The sequence below is a fragment of the Pseudopodoces humilis genome, chromosome 15 (genome assembly GCF_049639895.1).
Source record: "Pseudopodoces humilis isolate 2021_Gansu_Grassland_sample_001 chromosome 15, ASM4963989v1, whole genome shotgun sequence".
NCBI lineage: Eukaryota > Metazoa > Chordata > Aves > Passeriformes > Paridae > Pseudopodoces > Pseudopodoces humilis.
In genome coordinates, this window is record NC_142214.1 from 7484858 (window position 1) to 7502388 (window position 17531).

A 17531-nucleotide genomic window follows, 5' to 3' on the forward strand; every position below is an offset into this window, starting at 1 on the left:
GAGTTTTATCTTGCCTCTGACCATACTCTGCATTAACACAGCACTAACTTTCAGCGTTCTCCTACACTGGTGTCAGAAAAAGACCCAAAACAATGACTACAGATAGGAGTGTTGGAGTCCAGTTGAGTTGCATGAGTGATGTCCATATCTCTGCCCAGCAGTACCCACACCAGGTTCTGATGGGGATTTAAGCCAATAGCCTGAAACATGGTGCTTTAACTCTGTCTCATTACTTCTTTTCCTTATGGGTGATCAGCTCTGGGTGCATGGTGAGAGGAGATAATGCTTAAATAGAAGGGCATTTGGGAAAGTCTGGAGTATCTTGGGGTTCAAAGGTGGCCAGGGCAGCACTAACATGGTGGAGTTGCAGCCCATGTGCCTGAGATCGTGGCCATCGTGACAGTGCTTCCCTAAGTCCCTGTTACCCACAGGCGCAGGGCTGGTGCTGGCAACAGTCACACGGAGATTAGGTCCTTAAAGAGCCCTGCCTCAGCTGAGCAGAGTTGAATGTAAAACCTCAGTGTGTAATCCCAGCAATATTGGCCGATCCCACTGATCTGTTTCTTCCTCTTGCTGTCCATTACTAAAGGATCAGAGCATGGGTGAGGCTTGCGGCCATTATGTGCTCTTGATCCCAAATGGTTGGTTTGTGCAATGTTGTGCTGCGTGTAGTGCTTGGGCTCTGCTCCCAGAATCCCTTCCACGTGATGCTGCAGATAGCAAACCCAGGATAAGTTTGCCAGGAGAAAGCTGGAGCCTCATGGGGTTGGACATTTCAGCCCATGCAGTAGCACTTTAGTGCTCAGGGTGCTGGGGAGTTGAAAACCAGCCATATAGAAGAGCCTTTAAGGAGGGCTTGGAAGGTCATCCAGGTATGACAGAGATGATCGTGTTTTAGGTCAGCTGTAGGAAGAAAAGCTCTTTCCTCCCTGTGGGGGAATCTTGTTTCATAAACCCGTGGACTTTCAAGACAGAGAGTTGTCTTTGTAGGGAATGTTGCTCCTTCCCAAACATTGTAGGGGAAGGTGTTAAAAGATTCTTTTGCTTATGCAGGAGCCCTCCCAAATCTTGCTCTGATAGTGCAGCAATTGAAGCCTTATTCTAATGCCTTTTTTCTTCTTTATGCTGTTTCCTCCTCCCCTCTGGGCCTATTTGTCCTAGAGCAGCTCCCCTGTCCTCTTTGTCCCTTTTGTAGTGTCTGCAGGGACTGTACAAGGCAGCCTGAGAAGTCTCTTGCTCTCCACTCCTGTTGCTTCAGAAGTAATTTTTGTTTTTCGGTGCATCTGGTGCCCTTGCAGATGAAGATGTAATCGCAGTTACTTCCCTGCAGACTTTGACTCCCTGCTGTGTCAATCCTGTTGCCTGTAAAACCTCGGTGATGTGCTGCAGGGTGGGAGCTGGAGCAAGGCAGGCAGGCTGAGTGACTTTGGGGCTCGAAGCTGGAAAGCCATCAGAGAGGGATGTCTGAAACCTCTGAGCTGTGAGGGACCTCGAGGGAAGGAGGTTGGGGTGACTCTGGGGAGCAGTGCAGCTCCCCAGGCCACTTTCCCATAGGACTGGGGAGCTCAGGGATGTGGCAGAGACCCCGGCCACCCATCGCTGCCAGCTCTGTCAGCATCTGCTGGCTGGCATGTCATGGCAGGGCACAGATTGCCCAGCACAGCCACGTCACTTCTGTCACCAGAACCCACCCAAACCGCTCTGCAGCATCCTTGGGAGAGCTGGGGGCAGGGAGGGTGAAATCCCTTGGGGGCTGGGGGACAAATGGGCAGAGGATCACTTTTAGCTAGCGATGCAGAGGTGGGACACTGGGCAGGCTTCGAGGAGGAAGGAGCTCGGGAGGCATTGAGGTCATCACGGCTGCAGCAGCCCGGCACAGAGCAGCTGGAATGCAGTCTGGGTGTTGCCGAGGCTTCCCCTGGCTGCCTGGGGTTTTTCCATCAAGTCTGGTGTATTTAGACTGAAAACTCTTCAGGCTGGGACTGTCTCATTTTGTGTTTGGGTAGTAATTGGAGCAGGACCCTGAGCTGTAGCATTGATGAGTATTTGTATTCCCACAGCCAGAAATCCCCTGCTGCGGCCTTGTGCGATAAAGCACAGATTGAATTAAGAGGATTTTCATTGTTGTTTTGTGTTTCTCTGCATGGGTTTTTGAAGAGTCCACAGTAATATAAAATCTTTAGAAGTCTTTACTTAGAATAGAGCTCACATTAGGTAGGACAAAAGCACTACTCAAAACTGTGGGGTTTTTTCCTGTTTTGATTGTGCTAATTCTTGGAGAATAATTTTAAGCATCCTTTCAGTGCTTAGCCCATTCAGGAGAAAAGTGTTTGCAATTTTCTTACTTTGTCCTTCTTGGCCTGTATCAGAGGCACTTGAAGAAAAGTTTGTGCAGGGATTTCTGCCTGGGTCCTATCAGAAGTCCATCTATCTTGGTTTAAACCAGTTGGAGCATTTTTCCGGCAGTGTTGGAGTGTTTGCTTACGTAGGCACTGGTCCTGCTGCATTCCAGACTTGTTAATGACCCTGGAGCTTCTTTGCAGCTACTCCTCTCATGTGGCAGAGAGACTGCAGATGTCCTCAAGAAAGGTCACTCTTCCTTGCAGAAAAAATCCCTCCAACCCCCATCTATATGGGCCCATCCCACCTAAAAACAAATGAACATTTGCATTGCAGCTGACTCATCCTGACTGTGCCCGGTGAGGGCAGTGAAAGGTCTTTTTCTCGCTGCCCTTTTAGGAAGGGATTGTGCTGCATCTGAAGCTATCTCTTGTCAGTAGCAAAAGCAAAATACGTGAGATCAGGTGTCTACTGCCTAAGGAAGTCATGTTGTTTAAGATGGCTTTCTAATTGAAAACAGCCTTCAAAAGGTAACCCTTGCACTCCTCATCTGCAAGAGGTTGAGCATCTCAGGCAGTCTGTACTGCACTTGGTGAATTGGACAAGGATAAGCTGCTAAGGGTAGAAGTTTGGAAAGCAGAGCAGCAATACGGGAAGGACAGAAGAACCCCATGGTAATTTGATCAGTTTGCTTTTGTGCCTCAAGTTTAAATAAGCAAGCACATCAACATGGATATGCTTTAGCTGCTTCTGCCTCCCCCAGCTTTTCTCTTGTGCTCTCAAACCTAAGTAAGTGAATCTGGTAGTTATTAAAAACATGAACTCCAAAGCACCAAGCAGAAGAAGGGAAAGCCCTGATCAGTTCCATTCTTATTGGTCAGCTGGGACAGATGGATGGACAGACACATGTATGCACATGCAGGACACATTCCTTTCTTAGTTGTTCTGGCACTTATACTAGTGCTGCTCAGAGGAGAATTTAGGTCAGACCAAAAGTTGCATCCCACAGGAGTAAATGGATACATCCACCTAACTAGGCATACAGCCTTTTCAGTGTTCTGTCCCACAGCTCTTGTTACACAGAAGGGAACAGATCGCAGCGGCTACATGGAATTAACCTCTCAGCAGCTGAAATCATCATAATGCAAAATACATTATCAGTTAATACCCATTCCTGGCATCATGGGGAGAAAGCAGACCACTCTTTCTAGATTTTGGTCTCTTTGGGCTGTACATCAGCGTAGAGACCACAGACCCTGAATTTTGGCTATCTAGGTCAGCATGGAATGCAAGGTGAGCAGAAAGCCTCCTTGAGCAGTCTGGTTTGCAGCATCTGTGTTGGCTTACTGTTCCTGCGAAGGCTTTGTTACTTCATAACTGAGTGTTCTCAGTTAGGGACAAGAGCATGGATCTGCTTTGGCTAAGAGAGGTTGGGAGTGTGAATCTGCACAGACCCTCAGAGACTGCCTAACAGACTGTGGGAGCAGGGATCTGTGAGTAGTGTTGTAATTAGAACAGGTAGAAGTTTTGTTCTAGCCAAGGTTGTTGTAATAAATCCATTGTATATTCACAGGTTTTCAGATGTTGGCACAGAACTTGGCATCGCGTTCATTAAAGCTGGCTGCCTGTGTGGCACTTGTGACTAGTGCATGGGAACTGCACCTAAATATGTCTCACTAATTGCAGTTTTATCCCAGAATTGTCATTGCCAAACTCTCCTTTTGCCCATAGAGATGTCAGTGGATTATCTTTGGCACTGTGAGCCCATCGTGTATGCCTCTGTGGAAAAAGGTCTGTCCTGTTGTCACCACAGCTTACGATGCTTCTCCATGGGCTCAGCTCCTAACAAACATTTACACTGCCTTAACCTCCCTTTCTCTTGAGATAGTAGCAAATATTGGTCACATATCTGCTTTCTAGTGCCAGGTGCTTTTTAAAGAACACTTCTGAAGGTGTTTTTTAAGAGAAAAATCCCCTCTGTGACTTAAATGTGCATATGTTACTGGCTGTAATGAACAACTCACTAAATTGATCAGTCTGCAAAAGCTGACTGAGGTGGAATATTTGCCTAGGGCAAGGCAGGCTTTCTTCTTATTTTTGCTTGTTTTTTTCCTTTTTTCTCTTTCTTCCTTTCTCTTCAAGCCATGCTGCCTCCTAGATGGAGGGCTGTGATTCAATGTCACTTGGCCTGAATGTCCTTTTTGGAAGCCAAGGCCCGTGTGAGATGTGTGGTCCTTGCCTGCTGTGCCTAGCAGGCTGCAGGAGCTCTCTTGAAGGTACTTTTTGTATCTGCACCTTTAATCCTTTGGCCAACAGCAAGTTCATTATACCATGGGCATGAAATCTGAGGCCTGGCATGGACCAGAAAGCTTTGGGGTCCTTGCTCGGAGATGTGTGGAGTTGGTGGCACACAGTCAGCTCTTTTCTCATAGCTTGGTAGCTTCTCTGCAAAGCCAGAGCAGAGGGGAAACGTGCTGCTGTGCACAAATATGCCTGGCACGTGTAGCTGAAACAGGAGCATGAGGACAAAGCTTGGTCTTTGGTGAACTGAACCATAGCCTGAGAAAGCAGCTGGGGATGTCAGTGGGCCATCAGGGTGAGAAGCGGGACAAGCTGGCTTTGCTCTCTGCTATGGGGCAAATCCTAGCCAAGAGCAGAAAGGTGTCCTGTGCATTGGAACATCAGACCCCTGGTTCTGACAGATGTCAGGGAGCAAATCCCATGGTGGCAACTGAGGCCATCACCTCCTGTATTTCTGCATCTGCTGTTGCCCTGCACTCACCTCCTTTGTTGGCTTAAGCTATTGCACAGGACTGTGCAACTGGGCTCTGACATATCTTGTGGAAAGCTGGAGTGGCAGAGCCCAGCCACATCCTTCCCTGCTCAGGGAATGGTTGTGTTCTGCCAGGTTCTTAGAAAAACCCAACCAACCTAGCCACCTCCATATCTTTTTATTTGCAATTTAATTTTGCTTTCTGAAGCACAGTGAGAATGAGGTTTTCTGAGCATGACTTTGCCCTCTGCAGGACAGGAGGGAGGGTTTGGGTCAGACTCTTAGTTATCAATCTCTGCTCTTCCCTATTTGCCTTTTCCCTTGTGTAAACTTGAGACGTGAGGCTGCCAGAGGTGGTCACATGTCCGATATTTGTATTCATGAACACAGTACTTTAACATTTGTTCTCCTGGGCTTTAACGTGCTTTGCTGGGTTCTGTCTACGTGTGGTTTGTCTGCTGCAATTGTAATATTCAACAGACACTGTAGGTAGAGGAAGGTCAGAAGCATCAACTTTCCCATATGACCTTGACAGATTCAGCTGGTGAAAGTTATAGAATTGGATTATGGGATTTACAATGAAAAGATGGTTTAAGGGACAAGAGAAACTGCACTTGCTGTTTTCAAATGCTGGCCTGGTGTAATAGCAATCAGGAGGAACACAGTTGAGTGAGATGGAAGGTAAAAGACATATGTGAAGTTTAATTTTGTTTGTTTTTCTTTGGGGTTTTGTGGTGTTTTTTTTAATACAGTACTTGTGCAGTATTGTTCCAGAGAGCTGGCATGGGCTTTTTTTTTTGTAATTTATTATAGAAGAAAAATCAATGACTTGCCAGTGTTTCTATCTTCAGATAGAATTGATTTTTTTTTTTTACTTAGAAATAGTCCCACATTGAAACCCACAGGAATATCAACATTGCTGGATGTCATCTACTCCACATCCTACTCTGTACATGTTGTGGTCCCAGGGCTAAACATGCTCCTAAATGTGCTCTCTTTACTGGACACTAAATGCCTTCTTTTGTAATTGTTATCGATCATTTCCTTCAGCAGGTCTGTGGCCAGGCAGGTCTGTAAAGTTTTATTTGTCTTGGAGAGAGCCTGTTTTTGATACTGTACTAAAGAAGCCTATTTTATTGTGCTTTTAGCATTCCTGAACCTAGGAGAGAAGTGGAATAATAGTTGGAAGACATTTAAAAGGCTCAGTTCAGAACTCTAAATGATGATACTTCTACTCTGTTTAAACCTTGTTTCAAATATGTGGTGGGAACAGACTGATACAGTTCACAAACATAGCATAATCAAAATGTATTGGTGGATACAAAAGAAAAGAGCTTGATGAAAGTCTTTAGTCCTGTCTTTTGTGGAATGAGATTGCTGTTATTGGAAATAGTAATCCCTCAGATAATCCTGTTTTTCTGCTCTGTGGCTATATGACAATAAAAAATGTCAAAAAATATACTTTGTCAGTGCCATACTCTTTTAATATATATTTTTTGGGCTTGGTAAACACTGTCCATTACTTGGAGCAAGCTAAAATGTTCCACAAAACAAAAACATTAAAATCAATATACTTTTTTTCATTGAGCATAACAGAGCGTGTCATTGGCCTCAAAGAAGAGAGCTTGGCAGGAGAACAGAGCTGGAAAGAGTTGTCAAGATGTAAAAATATAATGAAGGAGCTACAGGGCTTTTCCCCAACAAAATAACTGCTCTGAGTTTTTAAGAACCTTCAAGTATAACAAACAGCTTGGAATGAAAATCCTGCATGAAAGCAGGAGGACAGCCACGACCTCTTTGTGCTGTCCTGGGGAAACTCAGTAGAACATTGCTGTATTCAGCAATGCGCAAAACTTCACTCACAGCAGCCCTTAGCTTCCCTAATTGCCAGGTGAATAAGGATTTGGGAATTTAGGCTAGTGCCTGTGGCTGCTTAGAGTCTACTGGAATGCAGTAGTTGCATGTCCCCCCTGTTCCTAATTAAAATATATTTTAAAATGTCAGGGTGATAGTACTTGAGCTCTGTGGTAACAAGCCATGGTTTCTTTCTGGGGCTGGATTTGCCTGCCGAGGTCAGTGGTTTGAAGTGATTGGCAGTGGCTGTGAGTGGCTGTCACCAGTTAAGGTGCTACCAAAAAGGGAGATGAGGACATAGAAATGCTGCTTTCTGCTTTGTTTTTGTCTCCTGTTCTGAGTTTTGTAACAAAAACAAGCTTGACAAGCATTTTGAGGCTACAGATTTTAAGCGAGTCCTAGATAAGCATGTTTGAGTTCCAGCAGAGCACATCTGAGCTTGCAAACCCCCTGTCCAAGTGCTTTGCACTTTTATACAGATTATTTGAAAGGACTGGCATGTGCAGTAGGGCTTGGTCACACTGTGCATCTGTTTGTTCCCAGCATTTGCACCTGATCGCAGTGTTACCCTGGTGTGAGGGAAGCACTGTGATGTGCTCAGTGTACATTTTTAATATGCTGGTGAAATTGTTCAGGTGCTAAACTGTTTGTGCCATGTGATGGGAAGAGTGTCCTCTGCTTGGGCAAAGTGCTGCTGTCCCTTATATGCCTTTTGGTGGTGACCTGTCCTACTCTGCAGTAAGTATATGACTGAGGCCCTGTCAGCTTGGCCACGTGCCACAGGGGTTGGTCATCATGTGTTGGTGGCAAGGGGCAGCTTTCCAGTCCTGTGATGGGTGAGAGCCTTCAAGCACAGCACATCCCCCTGCGCCAGTGGCACACAACACAGCCCCTTACAGCTTGTTTTGTGTCTGTGGCAGAGGTTGGCTTTTCACAGCTGGAATGACAAAGAGATGGACGTGTTACGGTTTGTTCAGCAGTCTCCTCAGCTGGCTGTTGGCAGCTTTTTTGCTGGACTTGAATACCTTTTGCAAAAAGGTATTTTTTTACCTTCTGTGTCCTTTCTATCTTCCCTGCAAAGCAAAAATATCCTAGCAGAACAGTCACAGGGGGAGGCCAAAGAACAGCATCAGTGTCTTAGAGCCAGGGATTGTTGAGTTTGCTTTCCATTTCTTGTGTGTTTTTCTGACTCTCTGGCCATAGAGCTAGACCCTATCTGGACTGAAGTGGTAGTGTTTCACTGACCTGTTCTTTTAAAGTTGCAGAGGATAGAATGTTTTGGGCTTTTTAAGCCCAAGCATTGGTTGGCTTCTCAAGGCTCTGCCCCACAGCTGTAGGAAGAGGAAATCTGGGTTGACTGGGACTGTGCAAAATGCACCAGAGGCAGACAGAGACTGAGTAAAGTGTACCAACCTCCTTTCAGTGGGGTGAACACAGAGTGTCTGCTTGGTGTGCTCTGAGGGTTTTCAAGCTGCCTTGCACTTGCATGTGCCACTGAGCTTTGCTTTGAGCTCCCAGTTCAAAAGGACCCAAAACTCTTGTCATAGCTGCCAAATGTCACCTGCTTTCATTTGGAATAATGCAAAACATCAAGGTTCACTCATTTTAGTCAAAATCAAGTCTAGGCTTGCTTAGAAAGGGCTTGACCTAACATTCATTGAAGCCATGAAATTCAGTTGCTGTTTTAGTGACAAGCTGGGATTGCCTTGAGAGTCCTGGAAACGTTGGTAGCCCTGGGAGCTTGTGATAGCTATTCTGGTTTTTCCACTGAAGCTGTGTGGAAAGGCAGGTCTGACTCTTGTCCTCTGTACCCTGACAAAAGACATGTCCCTGTTCACCTCAGCAGCCCTGGGTCAGAGCTGACATGCTGCTGGTGCAGCTCAGAGCATCGTTCAGAACAGCATAAAATCTGCAAACGATTCTCAAGTGACTGCAGGGGAGCTGAGCTGGGCTAAAATAACACCTGGGGTTTTTTTTAGCAGTTTTCTTCTCATCTGTTTGCCTAGGCTCAGGGAGGTGGCTCTTTATACTCAGAGGTGGGAATTTCAAAGTTAGGCAAAACTCTTCCTAGAGATATTGTAGAACTGTGTTTTGTGCTTCTTATGGGGTATTTGAATTCTCTTTCCACCAAATTCTGTATTCATGAACTGTAATCTTTCCTGGCTAGAACATATATTTTGCAGGATCTGCATCATCCATAGCTGGAAACTACCAGATTAACCTTAACTCTAGCATTTTTATTCACACACATTGAAACTTCTGTATGGTAGGAAGTCTGTGTTGCTTCGCTTGCCTTAGAGGCTGATTGCCATCTGGTAATGCTAACTAGAAGATACATTTTGCTTTTTCTTTCCAGCTATGATCTATTCACAGCAGGATCCTCACCATAACAGCAGTCTCTGGGCTCTCTGTAAATGGGTGTTACACCTGCATTTGGAAAATGTCAGCAGCCAGCTGTGCTGTATTTTTTATTGCTGTTACAAGTAACTTTAGACCACCACTTTCTTTGTACCCAATATTGTATAAGTGGGGCTGCTGGCATAGGAGGGGTGCAGAGCACGAACTCTCCAGAATCCCAACATCTGTCCCAAAAGGAGCAGAAAAAGCAGTAGAACTGGAAGGCCTTTGAGATGAGTTATTTCAGAGAGGGAGGGTGAAGTGCTGGCTCTAGGTTTGAGAGTCTTTGATGCAGCACAAATCCACTTCCAAACAAGACAGGGAACAAAGCATTGGATAAACTTTAATGTAACTATCCACAACAGCTTGGAAAACTGAGTTCAGTGGCAGTCTGGAAGGATGTGCTTGGCAGGACTGTTCGGTTTTGTTTTGTTCTGATGGCTTGAATGATGGAATAGAGAGAGTATGCTTGTTAAATTGGTAGGGTGCTTTGAGCTGGAAAGAACTACATACTCTTTAGAGAACTAGATGTGGAGTTGCAGATAGTTTTGACAGGTTGGAAAAGTAATCCATAAAAAGGCGAGTGAGTTCAATAAAAACAGTATGAAATACAGCGTTGGAATGAATCAGCTGCCTCATACAGGGTGCAGCATAGCTAGGTCTGGAGTAGTTCTGGAAGAGGCTTGTTGAGAGTGAATCAAAGAATGTTCCATTGTTAATAGGAAAGAAAATGCCATGCAGGGATGTAAAAGCAGCAGTGTCATCTGCAGGACATGTGAAAAAATCTGTGTACCTGCACAGCACTAGTCAGGGATTAGGTGGAGCACAGTGCTCCGTGCAGGTACCCACAGCAGCAGGGACTGGGGGAGTCACCTAAGGAAAAGCATGGAGACTGCGCTGGAAGGGTTGAAAGAGCATGGTTTGCATAGTCTAGAGCTGAGAGTTTTAAGGAAGGGGGTAGATGTGACCACAGCCTTTAGTTATGGGTCCTTCCTCAAGGAGGAAGAGAATAATTCTTGATCTGGCCTAAACCAGTTTTAGGTTTCTATTGCAAGTGGAGCAAAACTGCAGTTGAAATACACAAGTAATGGGTACAAGGAAAATAGTGATCTGTGTGGTCCATAGGGAGATGTATCACTTCACTATATTCTTTTAGAGCTGCTTTTCAGGATGTTTATAGGGGTCTAACACCCTTCCATGAGAACATATTCAAGGAGTGTTTTCTGCTAATTGCACATTAAAACTTCTCTGTGAAAGTCAGTTGCTCCAACACTGCTAGGAGGAAAGCATTGCTCTTAAGCAGATGTTACGTGATGTATTGGGCCAGGGTCAATGTTCAGGGGAGGTTGCAAGGTTGCAGTTCTCACTGACTCAGTTGGCAGCAAAATTTCTGAAATTTCATTAGCCTGTAGAAAGGACTCACAGATAAAGGTGTATTCAGGGCTGGCTTTGAACTGCAGCGAGTGACAGCTGGGCTGCGTGAACACCTATCTGAGACGCAACACTCGCTAATGATCAGACTGACTTGTCAGCTCCAGCCTCTTTTGTTTTCCAGTTGAAAACATGCTATTTCCATGCTATTTGATGTTTGCCAGTGAGACGTGTTTGATCCAGCAGTGAGATGGACAGCTATCTCCTTTCCTCCAACGCAGCTCTCTACCTGTGTGGAAAGAGGAGTGTGGTGCGGCATTGGAAGTGGCAGGATGAGCCATTCAATCCAGCCAGCATTCCACTTGCTCAGCTCTGGAGCTGCTGGTTGCTTAAGGACAAACTGCAGTGAGCACAAAGAACTTGAGTAGAAGTGGTGCATTGGTGGTTTGCTGTCCTGGAAGGGTAACTTTGAAACTGCAAGTCCTTATGGGATGGGTGAAGGACTTAGAGCTTGGGCACCATGTACCAAGTCTGTCTCCTAGGACCTCTCTTTTCTTAGAGAGCAGGTGGCAACACGGGGAGACCTAAAGCAGTATGTGCTGCTCAGTACATGTTCTTAGTTGTGCATGGACATGAGGGTGCAACCCTGAACTTCCTACTTTTTGCCATAGAACATGAATTGCAGGGCAATTCATGCTCTATGGCATGAATTTGCAGCCTGCCCTGCAAATGTGGGGCAGACACCATGATGGTTGAGGTTGTATTGTGTATGAGAAAGCCATGCAAGGCTGTGGCACGAGCATGGATCCTTATCCATAGCCAGGAGAGAGCCTTTGTGTGCATGTGGTGAGTGGGATGGGAATCAGAGAGCGTTTTGTGCCTCAGCACTGGAGCGACAGGCACTGAGTAAGCAGGGCCAGCACATCTCTGATTGTGCCTCCCCACTGAGTTCCTCTTGGGGAGGTGGAAATCTGCTGCTTCATGCGGAGAAAAGTTATGTAGACAAGCTGTGTTTTGGTGCCTGGTTTTGTGCAAAACATGGAAATCCTTTCCTGCCTGGTCTCTTTTCATTCTCTTTGCTGTCAGTCATTGCATATGTCATCAGTGTCTGTGGAAAAGACTGCACAGTCAGGGCACCAACCTACTGCAGCCTCCAGTGTGTGAAAAGCCGCATTAGCTTGAAGATTTTCACATGAGAACTGCTCATGATTGATGGGACATAGTGTACAGTCATTAAAACCAGAAATGTGTGTCTGGAGCCCCCTCACTGGTGTCCGGGATTAAAGAGACCGTAACAAATTGCATTACTGGTGCACATGTGAGCAAGCATTGGGGTTTGTGCTGGGTGCCTTGTTTCTGCAGCACTGTTCAACTCTCTTCAGCAGCCAGGGAGGAGAGAATTTGTGCAACATGCTTAGGGAAGGTTCATCCAGCCTGGTGCAGTACCCAGAATGCTCTTATTTGCATCCCTCTGAGCTAGGATGCAGATGACAAGGTGCAAACTCCACAGAGCCAGGTGTAATGCAGGTTTTTCTACGGGATTTCAGTGTGCTGCCGTCAGTGCTGCACTCCAAACAGCTGGCTTTGTTGCAATGCAAGCTGCTGTCACGTTAGCTGGTGTCAGATGCCAGCCATTTACAGTATACGCCATCACAGCATGACTTAAGTTGGCAACACAGAGTCAATCACATGCCAGCAGCCTACTGTAAGGGTGGGGGAGTGTGCGGGAAGAAATGGGGAGAAGATACTCTTATAAAATCTTTTAATGATTTATTTTTAATATCCATTTTTCAAGCCTGTGAAAGTGCAGTCCATATGCTTTTCCCTCATGGCTGTAGTTGGCAGAGAATCAGATGAATATGGTCCTTCAGACTCCTTCCATTTTGTGTGGAGCCAGAAAATACAGCTATATTTAGCATGTTACCAAGGCCAGCAGCAGTCTGTTACTGGGTGGTGATTCCCTGGCTGCAGGCTTGTGTGCCACCCGGGACAGGGTGGGAATGCGCCTGTCCTGGAGTCAGTGCTCAGGCTAAATTGACAGCAGCAAATCTCAAATTTCTGGTGCCAGCAGGCTCAATGTGCTGCTTACCAGCACAGATCAGTCTCTGAGCACCAGGCCCCTACCAGCACATGCAATGGCCACTCCAGGTGCTGTAATGGTGCTTTTTGGTGCAGCACTCAGCTTGGAGAATGTCTCAGTTGGTCTTCTGTGCACAGCCCTGGAACTGTCCCGTACCCTATGCTGAGCTTTCGATGTGCTGGAGCCACAGCTAGTCCCTGCAGGAAAACCGTGCCTTGTAGCATAAATATGCTCATCTAAAACTGGGGGCCTAACTCCTGTTGTATTTCTCATGTTGTATTCTTAGGCCACCCAGGTATAAAATGGAGTTGTCCTTATTTATCCCCAGCCCAGTATCCACACAGCAGATTTGCTACCAGTTCCCTGTTGCTTTCCCTGCTGTGTTGCAGCTGGTACTGAGGAGTTAAAAATGGCAGTTCCTTTGTCCTTCTGGCAGCTTTTGTAGAGCTGAAAAATTGGTTTAGAAGAACTGTGTGTGGTTCTGGGAAGTACCAGGAACTGTGGGTGTTGTGATGGAAGGGTAGAAGAAGCTCACCCCTTCCAGTGTTGGAGTTCAGGGGGTACTACTGGTGCCCATGACTATAGAGCGATACAGCTTGAAAGTTGTTACATAGTAAGATGTCTAAACTGGGAACATTTTGTGTCACTCTGTCACATCACCAGTTCCTAAAATTCATTGTCTGAGAGATAAAGAACTTACTGTAGTGCTGGAGAGAGGGCAGCTCAACTCAGCTGTGGCTTCCAATATGCCCCAGTGAAACAAAGTGGTTGGTGGTGCTCAGGATCAAAATGTTGGTGAGGAGGAGTTAGACCAAAGGCATGGGTTTGAATCTGAGTGTAGCAGTGATTCATTTAGTCTTTCTGAGCCCTCAAAGGCCTGACTGACAGCATTTTACAGCCTTTGCTCTGCAGCAGCGTCTGCACAGCTCTGTTTCTTACAAATACATGTCCTTGAAACCAGTAGCACTGTGTGGGCACTGGTTTCAGCTTACAGACTCTGTCTGCAAGACCAACGCCTTGTGCTGTATGGTGGTTTTTTTATTGGTAGTAAAAATATTCTGTTTGTAGAACCTCCTGTTGGAATTAAACAAACTGCTTTGAGAAAGAAAAAAGTAGAGCAAAGCTTCACACCGAGCTGGGGTTGCTGGTATCAATGATATTCACAATTTCAGTTGAAACAGCAAAGTCCTTCTCAAGTTGAAGTCAACTGTGTAAGTATTGTTTACAAAAAACAGTAGTTCTTTTTTTTCAATCTTCTCCATTCCTGCAGTGTAGAAACATCTACGCAGATTTATTCCAAATTTGGTAGAAATAAGTGTTTCCCCAACCCAAAGCACTTGTGCCAAGTTACAGTCAGGAGGAATTTCTAAGGCTGATGTGTAAGCCCATGGGAGGTTGGAGCTTAGAATCGAGCAGCTGCCCGGCCACGTACAGCCTGTGGTTCAGTGGGGTCTGCTCCTGGTCAGCAGCAGCTCTGCAGGAGCTGTGGAGGTGGGACACTGCAGGTGTGCTCTGAGGCTGAACCCTGGACTCTTGCTGGGTCCCAGATGATGGGATAGGCTGTAGAGAGGCCTGGTCCTGTGCAGCATGAGAAGGATGACCCAAATCTGCCCAGTGCTGATGAGTGTTGTCCTTGCAGATTAATGCAGTTATTTCCTTTGTAGTGGCACAGTCTGAGCACCAGCCAGCTGCCATTTTACCCTCACTTCACACAGATGTGAAAAAGTGTCTGGGGATGAAGATTTGTGTCCTCAGGGGCTGTGAGCAATTAACTCACTGCTGGCGATCTGGGGCTGCTGGATTACTGAGAAGCCAAAACAATAGCATTAAAAAGCCTCTTTTGTTTTTAGTTGGGTTGCTGGGAGCCACTGGGCTCTTCTAGGAGCAGGGCAGAGAGTTTCGTTCCACCAAGCCAGGCTGCTAAAGTTTGGAAGTGGTTTTTTTCCTGTCCCACTGTCTCTAGCCCATGACTTCTTGCATTTAATTATTTGCCTTTTGTTTAATTCTGATCTCCTCAGAGCAGGTAAGAGAGGAGCCTTTTCCCATGACAAATGTCAAACAGCCCCTTTTAAGCTGCAGTCAAGCTCTTCCACCCTCTCCCCAGTGGTGCTGTTATTCCCACCAGGAAGTGGGGCAGAGTAAAGCTTGGAAATCTAAGGCTGCTCTACAGAGACCTGGCATGCTGGGGTGCCTGGCTGGGGATTCAAAACCAGCTCCTGCAGTGGGTGACAGCATTGACTTTTTGCAGTGGTTCTTGGACTGTCCAGTGATTTCACCTGTACGTTTGCAAAAGCCTTAAAGAATCCCCAGGGGAGTATCCTGGATGCATCTGAGGCTGATCCCAGGAGGTTCCCACCTGAGCCTTGGGTGAGTGGTGTGTAACAGCTGTATCCTTGTGGACCTGGTTATGGGGTTACAGCTCTGCTGCACATGATCTTGCTAACAGGGACATGGGGTCATCTGATGTGCCCCTTTTGGAAGGCAAATGTAATTACAGTGAGACTGAGAACTCTGTGTACAGCCCTTGACTGTGCCTGGGACAGGCTTGGTAATGGATGGTCCTGTGCCTTTGCTGGCTGCAGGAACTGTTTTTAATTATCTGTTGTGGAACAGCTCTGTGGCCTCCAGGTCTGGCCTTATTTTAATAGGCTTTGATTAGCTCAAAAGAATTTGTTCCTCAAAAAGTAACCATTTTTGCATAAAGTTACATTAAGTATTTTATGTTTTCTGTATGCCTCTTGTTTCTTGAGGAAGAAATTAAATAAGAAAGGAGGGAGAGAAAAAACCTTAATTTTCAAGAACTATTTCATCTTAATGACAACATTTGTTACTAGCTTTCCTATTTAGTGATGTATTGATATTTATCTTCTTATGTCTACTTGCAAACACTATGAAAGTAAGTCACAGTTTATACATGTTTTTTAAGTGATGATCTCAGTTGATTTGCAGGGATAACATCAGTGATCTCTTGCTTTTTAGGAGTCACTGGCATGGCCAGTGCTTACGTTTGTTGCATGGGGGAAGGAGTCAGTGATGCAACACACATCACTTCTGACAAATGAAAGCATGAAGGGGGAAAACGGTTTCAGTTCTTCCTCCTGTGACTGCTAGTTCTCAGCATCTTGGGGTACCTGCATGTTGTGGAACAGAGGTGCTGCCTTACAGAGCTGTCCTCTTAAAGTTTTATCCAGTGCATCTGGGGAAATGGTGGAGACAGTTTTGTTTCTTGCTGTCTGGTTATCAGGGCCAATTAAGTGGTCTGGCATTGGGAAGGAGGGGAAAAGCAACCCACGCAAGGAGCACAGGGAATTTTTGTTGTGGTTTCTGGAATTGTTGCCACCAGCTTCTGAAAGTATTGCTGTTTGTGTTAGATTGTTTGGGGTTTTTTCTTACAACAATCATTTTAACATCAGGAAGCCTGACTTTTTGGTTTAGCTTGATAGTATTCAGTTAGTGTTACTGCAGGAGAAGTCATGTTGCTCTTCTCTTCACCTACTATAGAAAAATCACAAAAGAGGCACAGTAGCTACCAAGCTGCCTCCGCCTCGATGATTGTGTTGTTCCAGTAACCCAAACAATCCCTAATTAAATTTCTCTGGCTGCCCTGGGTGTTACATTCACTGAAATGCTGTTCCATTATGTTTTTTAGGGCCGGTGTACCCGAGAGAACTGCAAATATCTCCACCCTCCCCCACATTTAAAAACACAACTTGAAATAAATGGACGCAACAACCTGATCCAGCAGAAGACGGCCGCAGCCATGTTTGCTCAGCAGATGCAGTTCATGCTACCGGGCGCGCAGCTACAGCCAATTGTGAGTTATAGCCACGGACCCATTGGCTTCACACTGCTCCCTGTTCCTCCCCTGTTTGCTCACAGAGGCCCCAGCCCTGTGCCTGAGCTCAGGCCATTGTATGTGATGCACAGAACTGGGCAGAGTCCTTCCAGAGGGGTCAGATGCTACCTTTGCATCTCCTTGCAAGCTGTGTCTCTCTTTTCCTCTGATAACCGAGGAGCTGCGAGATTCAGGGCTTCAAGTGGAAGGGTCTTAGCACCAGCTGCTTTTTTGACCAGTTGATTGACATACATCCCAGAAGTTCTGAGTGGCTCAATTCCAGTGGATCCTATTTTGGATATCTGTTTTCCACTGAGATGATGCTGACTCCCTTGGACTAGATGTGTTGCACTGTTGGACTAAAACTAGGGCAGATGAATCCTACCTAGACTTTAATCCTTTTTAATGTCTGTGAGTGAGACCCATTTCACTGCAGCTGTCCCAGCAGAGACTTGTGCTAATGTCACAGCCCTGTCACTTGTTTTTCACAGTAATGCTGATTTAGAGTAAGAGCAGGAAGATTTGCTTCTCTTCAGGTAGGAAGGGAAGCCTGTGGGAGATAGGTGTTTGCGGAGCAGGTAGTTCAGAGAAGCCTTCACTGCCTGTCCCTGCTTTTGCTTGTCAGTTAAAACAGGTTTCAGGCTGGAGAACCCTGTTACGCCAGGGAAAGGATGGCTTGTGTCTGCTGGTTGGTGTATCTGGGAGGGGATGATATTTGTCAGCTGAGTTTTAGTCTGTCACAATGTATATTTCAGTAACTGTCAGAGGTCTTGAAGCAGCTCTTCAGTGCTGATGTGAATAAGCTGCACTGAGAGTTAATTAGGAGTTCTCAGTTTAAAGTTGGGCTGAGTATCTTTCCTGGGTCAATGTGCACTTAGTGT

The 17531-nt window shown here is 45.9% G+C and overlaps 1 protein-coding gene across 15 annotated transcripts in view; it reads left to right on the top strand.

The window, feature by feature from the left end:
- MBNL3 (muscleblind like splicing regulator 3) overlaps window positions 1-17531 on the top strand; it is a 93689-nt gene that overhangs the window by 44217 nt on the left and 31941 nt on the right. For 14 of the 15 annotated variants that reach the window (XR_015773901.1, XR_015773902.1, XM_088062798.1 and 11 more), the window contains one exon: window positions 16465-16629. Coding sequence is in view for 13 of the 15 variants with exons in the window: in XM_088062798.1 (XP_087918924.1) it covers window positions 16465-16629 (165 nt within the window). In the remaining 2 variants the exon portion in view is untranslated. Of the gene's footprint in view, window positions 1-15164; window positions 15183-16464; window positions 16630-17531 lie in introns of those variants that run through there. The other variant, XM_088062806.1, reaches the window with a different exon arrangement.